Genomic DNA, 21797 nt, shown 5'->3' with positions numbered 1-21797 from the left:
TATAGGAGGTCTCACTGCCAAACTCTCATAAAAGTTCAAGCCCTGGATTATAAGCAGCAACTAGTTTTGCGATCTTGAAAACTATTCATTATATTTAAGAACAAGTTAATTTTATGACATAAGGATTGAGTCTGGAGTTGGCTATGTGGCTGAGGATGATAGGGACTTTGTGCATTTTGAATCAAGACATTTATCACCAGGTGGGCAATCCACAAAGACTGCATGGAAGGATTACTCTAATGAATAAATGACCTCAATAATGTTGACATTTCATTTTCTAAGAACATTTACTTATGTTCTCTACATGGCACTCTGTATCTCTGGAAGCCACATGAGGGGATCAAAAGCTTCTCTGGCAAATGCATCATCCCAAAACAAACCATGTGGGCCATTTCTTTTTTATAGGTGTTTGATAAAAGCTACAATGAGCAGTGTTGCTAATGGTTTACAAATGGGAATTAATCAAATATGATAGCATCTTAAATATTTTAACCTTTAGTTATTAATTAATATCCAGAAGCAAAGGGATACTCAAGTGACACAAAGTAAGTATAAATATTCACTACTCTTAGGCTCACTTAAAAATTCCTATCACTTGGGGTTGGGGTTGTGGCTCAGTGGTAGAGTGCTTGCCTCACATGTTGAGGCACTGGGTTCAATTCTCAGCACCACATGTAAACAAATAAATAAAAGTCCATCCATAACTAATAAAATATTTTTTAAAATTCCTATCACTTGACTTTCCTCTGTTGTATGAAGAATTCATAAAAGAAGACAAAGACTTTTACCCAAGAAAAAGAAGTAAATAGATATTTAATTCCTTTACACCCCCTAAACTAAGAATGTAGCAAAAGACTTTCTTAATAGTATAAAAAATAATTGATTGGAGTCAGAAACTAAGGCAAGAATTTTATAACAATGACAAAATATACTAGATCTCCTCAAACACATGAATCCATATATACATGCACTATTGCCATTTTAAAATTCAGGCTGAACGAAAATAACGTACCTGATACAAGAATAATGAGAATCTTAGCATTGTTAGCTAAGAGACTATGGAAGAATTTCAGGGTAGCTGGAATATCTTCTACATAATACAGCATCTAGATAGGAGGGAAAGAGAAATGTAAAAAGAAAAAAAAGAGAAATGAGACATTGCTCTGTGTTGGAGTCTTTGTTGCTTGGACTAGAAGGTTTGATTTTCAAGTTCAGTGAATTTTTATCCAATAAAACTCTAAAGACATTTAAAGATTAAAGATGTTATATGGAGAGATAGGACAACAGCATGAGAAAATATTTGGGAAAATGGAAAACTATGGCATTTGTTCAATTAAAGCCAAATAGGTTTAAATTTTACTTCTGGCTTCTATAACACAGACATTTATAGCTGGAGACACTTTGATTCCATTCCACATGGGGACATCGATCCTCTGCCTATTCTATATTTTGTGAACTGCAGTCTTTTGGGAGAAAATGGTGCTGGCACCATAAAATCAGACCCCATTTCATGGAACGTTGCTTTAAAATTAAGTCCTTTGTACTAGCTTCTCCATGTGCTCACAGATGCTGTTTTTAAAAAAAAAAAAAAAAAGAAAAAGAAAAAAGAAAGTCACAGAAAAATGTGACAAGTTCTGATGTCTAGGACATTGACCTGAGAAAAGCAGGAAGCTACGTGCTTGGACATAGAGTGTTAGGGGTCAGCCCACCCTCTTTTAGTAAGGGCAGAACTCTCTAGCCAACATACAGAGTGGGATATTATTCACTGGGAGTGGGAAAGTTTCCCTAATGATTTTCATGCCCAAGCGGCTAACCACCCCACATACACTTCTTATATCTCACCTTCCTCTCTCTCAGACAAGAATTCAATATTCCATATAGTGTGTCCATAACAGAATTCATTGCCCAAAGGGAAAACAACTTAAGCTGTAGACTCTCTCACGTGAATGAATGAAGTAGAATGAAGCTGCTTATGGCCCATACTGCCTCAGCAGCCGTGTTGAGTGCCAGGTCACTCCACATTGCCCACTACAGGGAGCGCAGACAGGCACCAACACGGCTGATCCACAAGATGGCTAAATACCTATGACATGACCTGGATGAAAAAGAGACAGGCCCATAGCAGACATCCTGAATTGTTATCTAAGACACAGGGAGACCTGTGGGCTGACTGTGAATATCGGGAGAGTGCCAGGACTGAAGTAGCAGTGAAGAGATAGAGCTCAGAAAATGTCGAGTAGATAAAGGAAAGAGAGATGCTGTAAGGAAGAAAGGACAAACATAGAAATCTGGGGGGAAAAAGAACAAAGAAGCTGATGCCTAAAGCCACAGTATTTTAGAACATGGAAAATAATGAGAATCAGAGAATTAATGGAAGAACTGGCTTTTGATAAGAGGAGGCTTCTGCAATAAGACAGAAGGAGATGATGGTTACAAATGCAACTGTGTTTGCAAGTTAAGAGGTTGAGAGATGAGTTTTCATCTGATAATTTATATGGTTTCCACACAATAAGAAGTGAGGTCATCAGTTGGGGATGAATGGTAGGGGGAGGTTGCAGGAGAATAAGGAAAGAAGGGAGTTATGAAATAGTTATGTGAGCAGGGGGGAAAGCAAGTATAATAGACAAACACCCAAGGCTTGCTTAACAACATTAAGTGCTCCCTCATGCAGAAAAGCTTTTATCAACCAAGGGAAGAGAGTTGTAGGATTGCCTAAACATGTCAACCTTGGGGTCGTTTTTTTCTTTTGGTTTCTTCATGAGTTTATTTCTTTGTTCTAACTATAGTTGTGGTCTATAGAACAGAAAAAGTGTTTTGTTATTCACCAAGTGGTAGATCTGAAATATGCACATCTGCTGGTAGTAGCCAACTCTCAAAGCCTAGACATTGCTCATGCTATCCAGAAATATCCTTGAAGGCTGGAAATTCATCTATTCAACTATTCATCTGGTCCTCTATTCAAGAGTTATCACTCATTAGGCTCTTGGTGCTAGACATAGAAATAAAGTCCTGCTGAATGACTGGCTGATATCAGTAAGACTTTATTGACCTGAGGAATCATAAAACTTGCCCCTTTTGCTTTATACACAGTATACAGGCTGTTTATTAAAGGCTAAAGCAAAAAAGGATTTAGAAAAAATGTACATTTCAGACCATTTGGGTCACTGGAAAACTAGCCAGGACATATATTCACTCTACTATGTATTCGTTCTACTGTATATGAATCTGTGTGGGTTTCTCACTGCAGAAAACTATATCTAGATAGATAGATAGATAAATATAGATAGATATAGATATATAGATATAGTTATGACTATGGAATAAAGAAAATTGGCCTTATGGGATGTTAAGGAGAATTTTATCAATACTTGTATTTGGACAGATAATACTCCCTTGTAAAATGAGAAATCACAAAATTTTCATTTAAAAAAACATTAAAATTTTACACATGCTTGATGAATATTTCTGAAAAATCTCCCTTCTGATAGTATTATTATAATAAATATTTCTTACCTGAATCATATGAATAAAGTCCCACTTTTGAAGCTCTTTTTTCTCCATTATTCTATTTTGATATTCAGATGATGTCTCCTTATGCCAAGCAAACTTTATGTTCTCGAGGTTTGATGTCTTGGCTACAAGCTCTAAAATACAGAGAAGAGGTGGCACACTATCAATTTTAATTGCAAATGTGGAACAAATTTCCATTTAGAATTTTAATGCAATCAATGTTATATACATAACAGATATAAAACACATTTTTCTTTTTTATGCAGCTCTGGGAAACCTTGGGGCTCATTCTGATTTTTTCCCAGGATTAAATAAAATTAGAGGTAAAAGGAAGAGTCAATAAGAAATAATTATGAGAACCTGGTTAGATATAGGTTACATTATCTTAGTATTAATGGGGAATCAACTAGTAAATTTTATTAATGTAAAGTTGATATGAAACAGGTAATATGACTGTGTAAATCAGGAGCAGAAAACCAAGGCCCAGGACTATATCTGGTCTACCACCTATTTGCATGAACTATAAACTAAAAACATATATTGTTCTATTTCCTGACTTACAGTCTCTGTCATTCATGTTTTATGCTATTACATTATTATTAATTATTTTATTATTATTAAATGACTAGAAAAATCAAAAGAAGGACAATATTTCATAATTTGTGAATATGAAATTCAAATGTCAGCATTTATAAATGAAGTTTTATTGAAACACACTAATATTCAGTTTAAATACTGTCTATGGCGAGCTTTGTGCCAAAACATCAAAGTCAATTAGCTGTGACAGAGACTAGTGGCCTTCTGAGTCTTAAACATTTACTACTTGGCCCTTTTCAGAAAAAAAAAAAAAAAAAGCCAATTCTTGTTGTAACCCATTAAAGATAAGCTATTTAAGGGCAGGAATTCTGTCATATTCTGAATCAATGAATGACTCTGACCCTAAGAATAAAAATTAAAACTAATAGTTGATGACGACATGGTAATGGATGAAGAGTCAATAAGAGTCTAATTATTCACTGTTCATAGGCTGAGGCGTTCAGTCATGCCTTTAAGAATTAATTAGGTTCTTCTCCAAAGAAGCTTACAAAGAGCATACCACAGTCACTGTATTATTAATCATTCAAGGCAAAAAATATGAGATGATAAGCCTTTGTGGATAAGATTTGGCATATAGCACCAAAGGCTACAGGTACCTTTGTATTTGGTGATTTGTTCTGCACTCGGTTCAACAACTTCATTGTTGATATGCACTCCTGGGTATTGAACCTGAACTTTGGAGAGAATTTGAAGATCAATTTCACCTAGAAGATAAATATACAGAACAGATTATACCATTACAAAAAGAAGTGGTTAAGAACAATTTGAGCTGATTTATTATCTGCCTTACTTTCACAAGAAAAGACTAGCAGAAAGAATAATGCAAAACTGTTCCACTGCCACAATACCTGTAAGGCAGAAAAGCTAGGTTTTCAGTAGGACTCATAATATAATTTGAGGGGTAACATGAATGTCATTCATCCATTCATTCATTCACACATATAATCTTTATTTAATATCCATCACTGCATTTTATTAAATCAAAGATGTCATTGATTACAGAAGATGACAATCCCTATTTTTGTTTTACCAAGTATGGAAAAAAACACCATTAAATATAATTTTAAGATTTTATCAACTGACCATAATCTGAGACATTAAGATAAAGAAAAAATAGCTTAGAATGAATAAACTTGTCTAGGCTAGAAGAATGAAATAAAATTTAAAAAACATAAAAACATATGTTAGGTACAAATAAAGGATACAAAATATGTCAGACATCTGCCTTCTAAAGTATCACTGCCTAGTGGAAGAGACAGATATGGCAACAATCCTGGCTGTATTGGGCTAGGGTGGGATGAGGAGAGGAAATCATGAGAGAAGATATAAGAGAAGTTAGAATAAGCAGAGCTTCTTGAAAAGAGACCATTCTCCAGCTCTCTCTCTCGCTCTCTCCAAGTGAGGGAGGTGGCCCAGAGACTTATGGGAAGTGAAGGATTGTAGGCAGAGCAGACACAGAGGCACAAAGTCAGGAAGTAGAAGAGTACCTATGAATACTTAGAATACTGGGTGAGGCGGGCTTCTAAGCAAGAGGAAATCCAAGAGGTAAGTGGAGAGGAGATTTTGGACAAAATGCATATTTTTCCATTATTTCATTCATCAACTACTAATTGACGGTTTACCCTGTGCCAGCAACTGCACTAGGCTATAGCAAATGCAAGAGCAGGTGGATCCCCATCCTGATGGAAACTAGGTCTATAAGTGATGGCATAGAAGGTGGTAAGGCAGATGGACTTGCATTTCAAACAGGTGTTCTCCATGTACTGGGTGTATATGATCTTGTCAATTTGCTTTACCTCTCTTAGCTTCATTTTCCTCATCAGAAAAATATAAAAAATAAGAACACATAATTTATTAGCCGTGAGGGTTAAATGTGTTAATGCAGATAGAATACAGTGCAAAATAGAGTTGGCACTGAATAAATGTTAGCTATTAATTATTTTTATTGTTGCCATTGAGTCCCTGTCTTTAAAACCATTCCTTCTCTCCCTATTACTAATGCCTCCAAATTAAGTTTTGCACTTTTATTCGATTAGGTTATGATGTTGACCTTCATTAAAATGGAAATACCTCTTGGCAAGATTAGCATATGAAAATTATGTTAGACTTTAACGTTTTGGCATAAATGACATTAACAGAACCTTTTCAAGGTTAGACATTGCAGGCAGAAAAATAGATCATAAGACTGGGAGATCTGGAATAAAGTAAATGAGAAAGATAAACTGGGAACAGAAGATGCTAGGCTAGGAAAACAGGATAGTCAATGTCATAATGGTAGTCCAAAGAAATGCCAATGGATTTGGGTTCCAGAGATGGTGCATATGTACAGGAAGGCAGGGGAGTGAGAAAGAAGCTGAAGTGGGGGATGAAAAACTTATTTTTCTCCAAAGCTTGGACTACTACATAAAATTTCTTATTCCTTACCTAACAATTATAGCTACAATTTATTGGCCACTTCTTTGCCAAACATTGTACTAGATGTTTTACTTAGAACCTCATGTGCTCCTGATTGCAAACTACAAATTATTTAAATCAGATAAAGTGATTTGAATATTTTTAATAATATATTTATTATTTAGTGCATTGTACTTATATATAATAGTGGGGTTCATTTTGACATATTCATAAATGCATATAACATAGTTTATTCACGATCCTCGTTTCCTCCCCTCTTCCCTACCCCTGTTCTTTTCCTCTACTTTATTGGTCTTCCTTATATTCATGTATTTACTTTTTAATAGGTGCATTATAGTTAAATATAAAATTGAAATTCATTGTGATATATTCATACATGCACACAGCATAATTTTGTCAACTTCACTCAGAGGATACTGATATATCTAACATTTTAAGCACATCTGTTAAAATCTGTAGCGTTTGGTCTTCTATTTCATGCTAAGAGACAGGAACATACTGAATACTAAAAGTACCCAAAAAGTATTTTATTCTTCTCTACAGCAACTGTTTTTGAAGGAAAAAAATTAAGACAAATGGTTGATTTAAAAAAAAAAAAAAAAAAAAGCTATAGGCTAAATGGAAATAGGTCCCAGCTTGCCCCAAAGGACTGAAACATGAAAGTCCTGTTCCTGCTTCTGTCATCCAATCCACTATCTTCAATTTTTCATAAATCAGTTATGAAGATTTCAAAGTCAACATTTTAAAAGAAATCACTGAAATGTCATCATTTCTCCCCCTGGGACTTGATAAGATCTCCTCTTCCTAAGATGGATCCAGACTTTTCAGATCTGCTAGAATGGCAGATCACATCCAGCACAGCCTCAGACAGGTTCAGAGCCAGCAGTCCCTCTCCATGGACACTAAAAGAAGATGCAATGCTAGAACAGCAACTGAGATAAGCAAACCATGAGTTTGGGTAGCAACCGCTAGAGTGCAAAACCATGTGTGTTACATCCCTAGCAAAAATGAACAAATAACAAGAGGAGGTAATGAAGCTGTTTCTTCAGGAGTAAGCACATGTAACTTATTCCTGACTTTATAGGTAGGGTGACTACTATGGTTTAGATCTTACATATCTTCCCAAAGTTCATGTTGTTGAAGTCTTGGTCCTCAACTGATGGCACTGTTAAGAGGTGGTCAAGCGCTGGGGTTGTAGCTCAGTCGTACAGCACTTGCCCTGCACACATGAGGCACTGGGTTTGATCCTCAGCATCACATAAAAATAAATAAAGATATTATGTCCATCTACAACTAAAAACAATATTTAAAAAAAAGAGGTGGTGGAAGCTTTGGGGTGGAGTCTAGTTGGAGGGAATAGGTCACTGGGGGTATGCCTTTATGGGTATATTGAAATCCAGACCTCTTTCTCTGCTTCCTGGCTACCATAAAGTGAGAAGCTTTCCTCTGTCACCTGCTTCTGCCACAATGTACTGCCTTGCCACCGGCCTAAACGCAACTAATCCAAGTGAACACAGACTGAAACCATGAACCAAAATAAATATGTTCCCCTTCTAAATTGTGTATCTCAGGTATCCTGTTACCGCAATGGAGAGCTGACTTACACTGTGACCAATCATACTGCCTGCTTGCAAAAGATAGCTTCATTCTATGCCTGTTGTCCTAGGGACCCATCTAGTTTTGTTTGGTAGACTCAAATTTTTTCCTTTTAAACAAAACATTCTTCTTCACATTTTATTTTGTAAACAAAATTTTTAAAAGGAACTATGTCATAAACTGACCAGTATAATACAACAAATGAGCAATTGAATAAGACACACATATTTTTAAAATTTATGATAATTTTAATTCCTTTTACCTACTCTCCGCAGCTCTATCAAAAGGATTTTAGGTTGGATATTTCTTCAGAGATGGCATCATTTAGGTATCCTCATGTAATATAAGGGCTAGCTGATGACACTTTGATAAGTTCACTAATCCCATTCTCAAAGATGGAGCCCTCAGGCCTGATAACTTCCTAAAGACCTTATCTCTTAATGCTGCTGCATTGGGAATTCAGTTTCAACATGAGTTTGGCAGGAATGCAGACACTCAAACCACAGCAACATCAAAAGTGAAACTGAATATAAAGATGAATTTAGGATATTATGATTAAAGTTGATGAATTTTAATAAAGATACAGATTTGTTAGGGAATATTGATAACAGGGAAGCTATACATGTAGGGAGGGAAATCAGGGTAATCTTTGTACCATCCTCGCAATTTTGCTACGTGTTATGGTTTGGATGTGAGGCATCCTCCAAAAGCTCAAGTGTGAGACGATTCAAGGTTTAAAGGAGAAATGATTGGGTTATGAGAGCTTTACCCAATCAGTGAATTATTCTCCTAGTAGGATTAACTGAGTGGTAACTGTAGGTGGGTAGGGTATGATTAGAGGAGGTGGATCTCATGGGGTGTACCTTAGGGGTATATATTTTGTAACTGGAGAGTGGAATAAATCTCTCTCTCTCTCTCTCTCTCTCTCTCTCTCTCTCTCTCTCTCTCTCTCTTTCTGTCTGTGCTTCCTGATCATCAAATGAACTGCCTTCCTCTGCCATATTGTTCTGCCTCACCTTTAGCCTGGAGAAATGGAGTCAGCTGCCTATGGAATGAGACCTCTGAAACCATGAGTCATGGATAAACTTTTCCTCCCCTACAGTTGTCCTGGTTGTGCCTTTCAGTCACAGCAGTGAAAAAGCTGATTAGAACACTGTGAATTCAAAATTTCTCCAAAAATAGTTTTTAAAACAAACGTAGATATATATGAACTTCCTCCACAATAAAGTAAGTCAGAAAGATAGTTGAGACTTTCTATTGTATTAGTTCTTGACTAATAATTTAGTATTTAGTTATAGATATTTTCTTGAAATTTTCACCTATGCTGTTTGGTCACATAAGCTTCATTCTTTCTTTGTCTTTCTTCCCTGGCCATCAGGTAGTTTTCCTAATAAAGGATTCTTTGCTTTCCCTTTTGGGTCACTAATAGCAATGCTCTTATTCAAGCCCAAATATTCCAACTCTAATAATACTGTAATAATATCTTAAAAGGTCAGCCTACCCCTCTCGGGTCTTGTCTCCTGCAAAGCTATCACCATGACAACCATTTAAAACTCTATGCTAAATGAGCACATCACTTACCTGCTTAAAATTTGATCAGTTGGGTTAGGGTCAAGCATCTTGACTAAACATTAGTCAGCCTGCCAGCTTCCTTATTCTCATCTCACAATTTCATGTTTTGAAACTTTTGTCTTCAGGAACCCTCTATCACTTGCATTCCCCCAGCCCATCCCCATAGACCATGTTCTTCCATATTTTTTTTCTTTTGCCCATGCTTTTTCCTCTGCCTGGAATACTATTCCTCGCTCCCTTACATCATCGAGCTAACATTCAGAGGTCTTGAACTCTGCCATATATGACTGACTGTTCTGGTGGGTTTTCCCACTGAGGCTGCTTCCAGGAAACACAGATAAAACATACTTGTCTTTCTTGATCTAAAGTATTGCTTTTCTTCACTCATTTAATTCACTAACAAAGGCTTGGCTCCAGTAAGTTTGTTAAAAAGAATCAAGGTTCATATAACAGCTGAGCTGGTTTAATCATCAATCACTGAAAAGCATACCAGGGGTTATCAAACCCTATGGTACCATGATCCAGGAGTAAAAGAGAAAGAAAGAAAGTTAAATAGGAAGGAAGGGAGGGAGGGAGGGAGGAAAGGAGGGAAGGAAGGAAGGGAGAACATTTGTTCTTGTTCAGCTGAATTCCTCTGTGCCAAAATGTTATAAATGTGTTCCTATGTTCGGTATTAAGTACCCTTATTATAAATGCTTTTAGTGAGCACACAAGCCAAACTCATGTGTCAAAGAGATGGAAGAAACCAAACTAGGCCCAAATCCATCAAATTAATCCAGAAATTCTCAGCATCTTCAGGAATACACGAAAGACATGGAGAAGCCAGGAGTCTGTTCTAAGGGAAGTGTGACGATATATGCTCAGTATATAGTTAGTCTCCTTTCACATATGAGCTCTCATTAGGCACTATTTGGTCCTAACTATGACAACTGTAAGCTACTTATTTTGACATCACAATCTGAAGATACATATTCGGGTACGGTGGCACACACTGTAATCCCAGCAGTTGGGAGGCTGAGGCAAGAGGATACTGAGTACAAAACCAGCCTCAGAAAAAGCAAGATGTTAAGCAACTCAGTGAGACCCTTTCTCTAAGTAAAATACAAAATAGGGTTGAGAATGTGGTTCAGTGATCCAGTGGACCTGAGTTCAATCTCTAGTACCCCCGCCCTCCCAAAAAAGATACATAAACACCAACAGTTGTTTGGATTAGCTAAAGCCTTCTTAAGAAATGTCATTAAGCCAGTAGCACACACCTGTAATCCCAGTGACGAGGGAGGCTGAGGCAAGAGAATTGCAAGTTCAAGGCCAGTCTCAGCAACTTACAAAGACCCCAAGCAATTTAGCCATACCCTGTCTCAAAATAAAAAATAAAAAGGGCTGGGGGTAGAGCTCAGTAGTAAATCACCCCTGTATGCAATCCCCAATACCAAAAACAAACAACAAAATAAAACCAAAAAATGAGAAATTCCATTAAATACTTCACACTTTAAAATATCTGCAAAATTTTCTGTGACAAAAGAATAGATAGCAAAGATTGAACAGCTCTATTCCTGTGTATTATCCTCCCCCCGCCTTTTCTTCCTTTTGTGAATAGCAAAGCAAATTAATGAATTTGGAGTCTGAGCATGCTATGATGATTTAACAACTGATTTTGTCTATTGATCAATGTGTGGAATTTGAGCAGTTAGGCAAATCCAAACATATGTCAGCATAAATCAATAAGTTATAGAGCACTTTATTTCAATACACAGTGCTCAGAAAGACATGAACTGAATTATAATCAGTGGTTATCTCAGGATGGTGAAATTTTAGGTTACTTTTAATCCTTTTTTGTTTCTTATCTATAATTTAAAATTGTTTCCACAAAACTTCAGTTGAATTAATTATGTTAAAGTGTTTATCTCCCAATTCAAAAATCCTCTGGATGGTTAATTTCATGTATTGACTCTATTGAGCCATGAGGTGCCCATATATTTGGTTGGACAGTATTCTAAATTGTCTCTGAGGGTATTTCTGGATGAAAAAACATTAACATTTCAATCTATAGATTAAGTAAAGCAGATTACCTCTCTAAGGAGGATGTATTTCATCCAATCAATTGAAGACCAGAATAGAATATCCTGAGCTGGGACACTGGCCCTTTCTGGCCCTTAGACTCAATGAAATTATAGGTTCCTTTGGGTCTCCTGGATGCCAGCTTTTAGACAGGAACTTACACTACCACTTCCCCTGGGTCTTTAGCCTACAGACCATAGACATTGGGATAGCTCAGCCTCCATAAACAAGTGAACAAATTTCATATATATATACACATACATAAAGAAGATGTCTATCCATGTTCTGTTTCTCTGAAGAGCCTTATTAAACCTTCTTATCATCTCACTAAATAAACAACTCTTCAATAAAATAGGTACATGTCTGAATTGATTATGGTTATAATTTTATATGCAAATGACTATCCTAAGGCATCTATAACCAAATGTGGAGCAACTCACAAGAACCACAATTTGGCATTAAGCTTAATATCATTATTTAACCTCTCTATAATAATTACCTTTCAACATTAGCACCATCCTTATTACTGTTTCTAATTAACTATCTTTAAATAAGAGATCCTTTATAATGGATTCTGTTTTCTCATATATTGAATGGATATTTAATTTTATAAAAACACAAAAATTTTATTTTATAAGACATGGCTACATTATCATAAATGTTAATATATGGAAGATGTGACCATCCCTTAATCATGTATGATCTTCATCTGGTGACTCCAAAGAACTGGTCCTCTGAATAGGAATTGTCTTTCTGTTCTTGGTGAATGCATTAGTAAAAGAGGCAACAAAATGGAACTTTGATTGCCTAAAAATATGCTTGCTTTATTGATGGACAAACATGTCTGCTGTCAGAGATCCCAAGGCAATCCAGGGATGGTGTTACAGTGGTTTTGCAAGTTCCTAATTCTCAGTTATTTGGCTCCTTGGGTCTGCCTCTAGTGCATACCCAGATTTGCAAATTTCTGCATAATTTAAAAGGTATTTAAACCTCTTCTGACCTCATTTCTTCATCCATGAAATGTGAAAATATAATGTACATTCATTCGCTCCCTTATGCCATAGGGCAACATTTTTTAAAATTCATTTTTGTATATTGGTTTCATTTAATTATTCTATTTCAAACTAATAAACAATCTTTGACCAAAAAATCAGGACAACTAGTTAATATACTTAATTTGCTCAAAAAATTATTTACAAAAGTTATCATTCAGATCTTGAAATAATAAAAGTACCATAAATTACTTAATGAGAACCATTAATGAGACTAATTTGGGATTTTTGCATCCTACAATGTCTTTCCTTCAGCCATTCATCTGCTAAGGATCTAATATATACCATGAAATGCCTAAAGTGTTGATTAGATAAAGATAATTTTTAAAAGTTAATAAGCACATTGACAATTGTAACAACTCATTAATAATCAGAAAGATGAAAATTGAAATGGCAATGCAATATCACTTCATGCTTATTGAACTTGTAAAAAATTCAGAAAGCTGGAGAGTGCTGTCAGAAATATTCAGATAGATGAAATTTCATGGAGACTGGTAAGAATATAGACTATTGTGGCCTTTATGGGGACTAATTTGACAATATTGATTCCAATTAAATATATGCACAACCCATGACTCACATGCTCTGAATTTGAGATAAAATACAAACATAATATCCAAAGAAATTCTCACAGGTCGATGAAGAGATATTGTACCATGATGTTTGCTACAGTGCCATTTGTGATAAAATGAGGTTGGAAGCAAACCAGAAAAAAAAATTGGATAGAATAAGGTGTACACACAACACTCAAGTATTCTATAACAGGCAGAATCTATAGATTATATGCACACCTAGCAATGTATGTGAGTGTTCAGAATGTAGTACTCAGTAGAAGAGAAGCATGAAAATTAGTAATATATTGAAGGAACCAGAATGTGTCACCCCAAAATATGCCTTTTGACATAAAAATTATTTTTGAGCTAAAGGCAATTAAGTAGCAACAGAACAAAGAAAAAAATCTCCCTATCCTTGTTTTTATATCTAAAGGCAGGATACAAATTCTCTTTTATTGAATATAGTTCTAGATTCTTCTTAGCCCAGAGACAGTACTGGAGGAATTTATAAACAAACCTTATTCTTATTCTTAGTTTGTCCATATATATTCACCTTCCCATATATTTCCTGCCCTTAGATACTAAAACTGCTTTCTTTTGTCTAGTCATCTCCCCAGAAATTTATTGTTTTTTTCTTGAAGGTGCTCTATAAACCAGTGTTCTGAGCCACTGCTTTGAGTTACTTTTCATGAAGGTTTCTCTCACATCATGAGCACTGTCCATTAGTAAACATGCTGGTTTATCTCTTGTTAATCAGTCTTTCACAAAGGAGTCCATCCAAATTAGGAAACTCATAAAGGTTGACAAAGAAAAGTACTTTTTATTTCTGACAATGTACGTAGTAGAAAATATACAATAGAGAGAAGAATTTGAAAAAAGGTATAGATTGGTAATGGGAGATATGTACCACGCTAAGTGCATATTATTACAGTGCCATATGGGATTTTGTCAGGAAAGCAATGAAAGTGAATTGGCTGAGTTACTGGCTGTAATGAGCAAGGGAGAAAGAGCTCAGTGAGGAGGGGAGGGAATCCTTTGTAGAGGATTAGGCTAGTCTGCGTGTCTACTGTTAGCTCTCCACCAGGTTTTAGACCATTTACTCTAGAACTTTCTATGTAATTATGTGTAACTGGTATGTTCTATAGGTTCCATGATATAAGGGGAAAACGAGGGAATTTACAGAAAACTAGACCTGAGATTGGCTCTCAACTGTACCACCTGCTACTACCTGATCTGAAGTCCTCTGAGCTTCCCATCATCTGGACATTAGCTTCTTCAATTTAGTGAAGCCTCACAGAGTTGCCGGGAGAACAAAATGTGATGACATATGAAATACCTAATAATATACCCAGAAAAGACTAGGCCTGCAGCAGAACTTAACTCCTCTGGGATTCTTTTTCTAAAATGTACAAAGGCAGTTTAATATTATTATAGCAGATAAAGGGGGAGAAAATAATTTTTATTACAGCTATTGATGGTGAATTTGGGGGAAGCTACATGGCCATAATTTACTTCAAAAGTTAATAAATTTTAGCTGTTTTCTTATAGGCTGGGTTGTGGATTTTTATCTGTTCTTTCTACTCCTGTGATACATTCTATCAAACAAATGATGCTAACTTTTTGTTTCGGAAAATGAACGAACACCAAGTTTTTAAAACCTCCTTTGCTGCAAATCTCTGTTACACTATGTGTTTCCTCAAACTGCAATCCATTCCAGTCTCCTTTCTGGGCTATGTTGAGCATTTTATTTAAGATCACATATTTTTGTAGTTATAATATCTTGCTTTCATACAAGCCACATTTTAAATGCATTGTGACTACGTTTAAAGAGGGACACTTAATTGAGACCTTTGACAGTGGTAGTGAAAAGAAATCCAAAAAACTAGGAAAAGAGAGGTGTCAGTGTCTCATTTTCTAGACAACTTTTCTCTACAACCTGAACTACAAGGTTACATTTAATATGACAACAGAGGAAATGTTGAATTTTTGTTTAAAATCCAAGTTCATTTAATTAAAGATGGGGGGAACTATAGAAAAAAAAGTAGGAAATTATAGAGACAAAACACAGGGTCACTATGTTCAAGGAATTAATATGGAGACGGTTTGCCACGGTTTATGATATACAGTAAGTGTTCCTTAAATTGAAGCTATTACATATTAATCATATTAATTCAACTGATAGTTCTGGGCACCTAGTAAAGTCAGGTTCTAGTCACTGGAGCAATGAATAATACAAACCCAAACATCAAGCCTTTATGGATGGCAACCAGTGCCATAGAGAAAACCAAAGCAGCAAAAACTGAGGGTAAGCAGGTGGAGGGCTTTGTAATTTTCAATTGAGTGGTCAAATAAGCTTCCTGGAAAAGGTGACATTTAAAAGAAGCCTGGAGGAGAATAGGAACAAAGAGAATGAAGATTTGCCTTTCTAAATGGGCAGCTCCATAATAAAATGACAACTTAGAAAAGCATTCATCTTATATTTGTGATGTCTGGCTTGTCCCACTGATTGATCCTACAGAAAATGAAACTCAAATCCCCGCCTGAAAACCCTGGGGCTTCCCCAAATGAGAAAATCTGTAGGTCAAGAAAATGGAGGATTAAAGACTGTGATATCTCTTGCCATTTGATTTCAGTCTATTCTTGCTTCATTTCTCATATCAAAATATACATGAATTCTTGAGATTATCAACAGGAAAAAAAGTTATTATATTACATGTTGCAATAAGATTATTATCATCCTTGTTCTCTTTCCTAAAATATGGGGGAAAAATTGTTTCGAGGAAGAAAGATTGCTGAGATAACTCCATGCTTAGTGATGAAAAATTATTTCAGCTCTGAGTTTGCAACTAGAGCAAGAACAATCTGATTGTGAACTGCAGTGTGGAAGATAGAAGATTCTTGACAAGATCCTCTTCTCTTTCCCTCTCTGTTTCTCTCTCTCTCTCTCTCTCTCTCTCTCTCTCTCTCTCTCTCAGAAAGCATCTTAGTACTGAAGCAGTTCTGTCAGTATGGAAGAATGAGAGCTGAATATTAAAATAGCTGCAGGGCCTCAGTAAGGGGATTATAAATATAAATTCTGAGTCAAAAGGGCATTGCCATTTGCTGTCATGTGTCTTCCGGCCCTTGGCCCAGGAAATCTACTGTCTGGATGGTTTGCAAGTGCTGGATACCTAAGAAAAGACAGCCAAAATGCACTATGAAATATAAAGTTAAAGAAAATGTTCCATGAAGTATTACTTTTCTTAGGACTCCAACCTGGTTACTGAAGCATAATTTCATAGAATTAAAAAAAAGAAAAGAAGGAAGAAAGAAGGAAAATGTTCCAAAGGGTACTAAACACTGAAGTTCGAGATATTTCATAGACGACTTAGAAAAAGACTGAGTTGTGCCTTAACTTTTAGTTTATAAATTTCAAATAGATAGATACAGCCATTCTACGTCAGCCATACATAAAGAGGGGCAAATTCTGTACATGCATTATTGTAATGTTTGAAAGTTACATTCAGCTCCACTTAATGAAATCGATCCTCTTAGCATCTTTACTCTCAAAGACATGATTTGTAAAATGAAACTACTTATACTGGCGAGAGTAGTCCCAGACAAGCAGGAGGCTGCGACTTCATCTGTGCAGTGCTCGCTCTTTCACCTTCTCTCACTGAGATTCACTCCATTAGCTTGTAGCCATTAGTGGTGGTTAAAACACAAAACTTGCTGAAGAGAATTATCAGTCATTTATACTCCGGAGTGAGGAGTCTGGGAGTCTGCTGTCCTGTGGAGCAAGGAAATCATCCACAGAAAAACCCTAGCACCTCACGGATCAGAGGACAAGCCCCACACTTTCAATCAGCACCACCATCACCTGTCCCAGGCCTAATTATCATGGCTAATATGCACGTCCTTCAGACAGACAAGAAACTCTGAGCTTTAAAGAAAAGCCCTTCGAATCTATAAGGTAGCTGGAGATGCTCCTAAAGTATTTATACAAGTACAATACTACTACAGGTGGATCAAAGTCTGACAAAGGAGAACTCTCATGAAAACATAGGTTGGGACAGTGCTGTGGGCTTCTGCTACTTAGCAGCAGAAGAAAGAAGTTGGAGAGTTCAGACCGTTTGTCATGTCTCAAATATAAAATCAAGTTTTCATTAGGTTACTTTTCCCATCCCAAGCTATAAAATACACAGAAAACTTGAGACATAGATGGTACAAAGTAGAAAGAAATATCTCATTGCTAAAGAAAGCAAAAGTTATTGTTTTAGTGTTTTTCTTCCTATGTTTTTTTGTTTGTTTGTTTGTTTCCTTCAAGCAAAACATTTTCTTTTGCCTACCAGGTGAAAATCATTATCTATATGAATGATTCTGCTTTTCTTACTTGACAGTTAAACTATGAATATATCAAAATGTATCTGAATATGCTACTTACAGTGGCCACACTATATTCTCTTAAATGAATATGTGAAATAACTGATTTTAATTATTAACCTTTTATTTATATCGGATATAAATAAAAGTACATATATACATATTTACATATACTTATAAAAGGAAATGTGCTTTATTTATGTTTATATATTAAGGAATATATTTTATATGCAGTTTGTTTTATAAGCTAAATATATAGTCATAGACCACACCATGATACTTCAGTCAACAACAGACTATACATATAATAAGTTGACATGGCTTAGTGATATCATAGTTGTTTCAATCTGTATATGTACAACCCATGATATTCATACAACAAAATCATTTAATGATGCATTCTTAGAATGTATTTTTATTGTTAAATGATGTATGACTGTTCTCTGTGTGTGGGGGTGGGGAGGTGACTAATCAACTGGGGCTGTGTGTGTGGCACAGTGGTAGAGTACAGACCTAGCACATCTGAGGCTACAAGTTCAACACTCAGTACCACAAAAAGACAAAACAAAACAAAACCCAAAAAAGTAACTTACCCTGTATAGTTAATTATATATAGTTTTAGGTATTTCACTATTATGAAGAGCTCAACAATAAAACACAAAGTGTTGTGCAAATCTTAACTTTTTCAGGTTAATTCTGAGAAGTAGAATTAATGGTTAGAATGGGACTCTTAATTTGTGTTGGTATTCAAACAGCAACAACAACAACAAAAAAAGACAGAGGTTTAAAAAATGAAAAAGGCTTAAGGAAAAGGGTACAAAGCTGCTCAGAAAAGATGTGGCCTGAACTGTATCAGTCGGTGGCCCTCTTAGGTGGGCACCACCAATCTACTTGCTGGAGCCCTGGACATGGGGAGCAGAGAGGTGGGGTTGGGCATCCAGGAGATGCTGGAGCAACATGTGGGGTGGTAGAGGAGTGGTTTAATTTCAACATTTCAACAACCAATATGGCCATGCCAGTGTACATTAGATGAAAATCAGAACTGTTCTTGACACCAAATGCCAATTTACTTTCAGAAGAATTTAACTTCTTTTCATTTCCTTACTTCTTACATGAAAGATTCCACATAGCAATAGCAATTGGATTCTTCAATCTTCTTAAATTGTTCTCAGTGAAATTTGATCTTTTCTTCAAATAGATTTTTTTAAAATTTTGTATTAAATATGTAATTAGGCACCTAACCAATTTTTTTTCAGTATTTCCCTGTTAATAGGGATAAAGTTACAAGACACCCAGGGCATTGATGCCAATCTCTGTAGCTCACAAACACTTTGTGGTGTTGTGTGGCAGGTTGCTGAGAAAACACACCAACTCTCAATTTTGTCTAAATTAAAGAGTCTTTAGTTAGCTGGTCAGCCAGCGACTGCTCCCCACAGGACCCATAACTATCTCTGCAAGGAAAAGCAGCAAGCCTGAGCATTTTAGGATATTTAAAGATAAAAACCGCAAAAACCACAACCAGGTTGACAGAGCTGCAAGCAAACAGGTACAGAAGCTGAACTGGGTGCTTAGGAGACAATGCAATGGGTACATTATTTCCCATGGGATTTTCCAGATTGGCATAGCAGCAGCAAGCAGAAGGAAACTAGATCAGAATGACCCCAGTTCAGTACAAGTTAGAGAATGGTTACTAATGTCTAGACAATCAATCTCTGACAAAGTACATTACCCAAGAAAAATGGAAACCAAAGAGAACAATTTTACATTGTATAAGAATTGCTATTTTATGCTGCCAAGTATGCTATGCTAGGTAACTATTAATGGGTACAGAGGTGGGGCTTTCCCATTGGAGAAGCATTTCTTACATGATATGGAGTCTCAGGGTAAAATGGAGTCTGTTTGGTCATTGCCCATATAGCCTGGCCCATAACAATCACCATGTTTGTTTTTATGGAGGAAGTGAAATTCTGCTAGGGTGTCTAGATATGCAAACGAGTTTTAGTCCAGGTTCTAATTGCTTGTAACTTTAAATGAGTAAGAACTGTTTTACTCATGTACAGGATGATAGCAGTTATTCCATTATTGGAAGGATATATAAGCTATAGTGATATATAATCTGTAAGACTTAGGACTACTTTAGATAATCACATCTTGAGGCCAAAATATTATTAAATACATTCATAACTAAGTAATTAAAAAAGAAACAGTTCTCCCCATGCAATCTTACCAAAAGTCTTTGCCTCATTGTATTGTATTTAAAACCTTCAGTGAATATGAAAGTATTGTTTAAAAACAAGTACATTACAGACTTGAGAGAATGGAACATAATGGTACAACATTGGAGTCATTGTCATTAAAAGCAGAGTGAACAAGATTGTTTTGGCTAATTTAATAAGGCTTGAAACAGAAAAACAAGGGATAATGAGCAGAGTGGAGACAAAACTATCATTATTTGCAGATTAAATGACTGTATACTTAGAAAAGCAAATAAACTCAATTGTAAAGCCTTAGAATTAATAAGAAAGCAGCAATGGCTGGACACAGGTAATACTGATAGAAGAAAATATGTCCTATGGTAGAGCCTAGGTCTTTCTGTTGTTGTCATCAGCATTTGAGTATTTTTTATTCAGTATGGATTATTTGCAATCTACTTGAAAGTCTGTGTTATATAGTTATTGTAGTTTTCTTGAAGGTCAGCATTTTCCTGAAGGTCAGTTTCTTGTTGGGTTTTGTGCCAGTTTGGGGTGTGACCTCTTAACTAGTGAATAGATTTCTGTTTGACATTCACTACTGAGTAAATCTTTGCAACTTAAAGCCATTTAATACCAGCACATGCATCTCTGACATGAGGAGTCCGTTCTTACCTTCACTTTATGATGGGAAGCCTAATAATATGTGCCAATGTTATGGGCCAGGCTATATGGGCAACCCGGATATGGTTTTAACAGTTTTTACCTTTAAATATCCTCATATGCTCAGGCTTGCTGCTGTTCCTTGAAGAGACAGTTATGGGTCCTGTGGGGAGCAGTCACTGGCCAGTTGGCTAAATAAAGACTCTTCAATTTGGACAAAACTGGGACTTGGTGTTTTCTGAGCAACCTTCCTCATAACCATGATACAGCTGGATAAAGGCCTACCTCTTTCCTGAAAGGTTTCTCAGAAACCATAGATTTTTCAGGACAGAAAGTACCTTTAATAATCCAAACACCCAAGGCATCAATGTCCAAGTAGATTCCATAACATGTCTGAGAGGTACTTTATCAGTTATGCTGATACTCTTAAAGTGACAGATGACACTATTGCCTAAGATATAGCTGCGAATTCAGGACATGTTTGATCATTAGCAACTTCTTATACTGAGCTGAGAGACCACTTCCTGGAACTTTGAACTACTGGCCTCTTGGGTGCAAGTATTTTGCAGTTTATTCAACAGGATCTATCTGAAGATGGCAATAAGAGCATTTAAATAATTTTTTTTTCCTGGAGAAAATTTTTAAAAAAGAAAAGAAAAAGCCCAAGTTCTTTATCTTTCCCTAATCATTCCTAATTTTGTTGCTCTACACTCTTGGCTTACACTGGATCACTGGAAAACATTAACCTTTGCTTCCTGCCACCTCCTGGTTTCTACACCTGACATACTGGCTCTTCTAGTTCTTACTCTAATTACATCTATTTTACTGCTGTCCAACTAGCTTAAAGTTATAAATTTCTGTGTCACTTTAACATGTCATTTATGAAAGGAGCCAAGATTAAGAATCTGATAAAATTAGATTTTCAAATAGTTGGTCATTACTAAGTAACCAATCTCTCCTTGGCCAGGTTAATAATTACTTTTTATATCTGTTAACTTGTTGGACTGGACTAAAGAGACGTGGGTTTTATTCAAATTTAATGGTTCTTAGGCTGTTTATTTGTAAAGTGAGTGTTTTGATGGTTTCCAAAGTCTCTTCGGTTTTTTAACCTATATAGGAATGATGGTATTTAAGTGTTGCAGAGCAAAAAAAACACCCAACTGTTCTCAACAGATATCAGTAAAATTATCACCAAAAAGATATGAAATACCACATGCATTTCATATGCG

The 21797-nt window shown here is 36.0% G+C and overlaps 1 protein-coding gene across 2 annotated transcripts in view; it reads right to left on the bottom strand.

The window, feature by feature from the left end:
* Hnmt (histamine N-methyltransferase) overlaps positions 1-21797 on the bottom strand; it is a 40501-nt gene that overhangs the window by 8373 nt on the left and 10331 nt on the right. Inside the window, exons 1-4 of one of the 2 annotated variants that reach the window (XM_078017326.1) lie at positions 7637-7789; positions 4704-4811; positions 3514-3644; positions 1013-1106 (exon numbers count right to left, since the gene is read on the bottom strand). In XM_078017326.1, the coding sequence (XP_077873452.1) occupies positions 1013-1106; positions 3514-3644; positions 4704-4811; positions 7637-7655 (352 nt within the window). In that variant the 5' untranslated portion in view covers positions 7656-7789. Of the gene's footprint in view, positions 1-1012; positions 1107-3513; positions 3645-4703; positions 4812-7636; positions 7790-21797 lie in introns of those variants that run through there. The other variant, XM_005315832.5, reaches the window with a different exon arrangement.

The sequence above is a fragment of the Ictidomys tridecemlineatus genome, chromosome 7 (genome assembly GCF_052094955.1).
Source record: "Ictidomys tridecemlineatus isolate mIctTri1 chromosome 7, mIctTri1.hap1, whole genome shotgun sequence".
Taxonomy (NCBI): domain Eukaryota; kingdom Metazoa; phylum Chordata; class Mammalia; order Rodentia; family Sciuridae; genus Ictidomys; species Ictidomys tridecemlineatus.
Note: the sequence above shows the minus strand (reverse complement) of the source record. Positions and strands in the feature narration are given on the sequence as shown.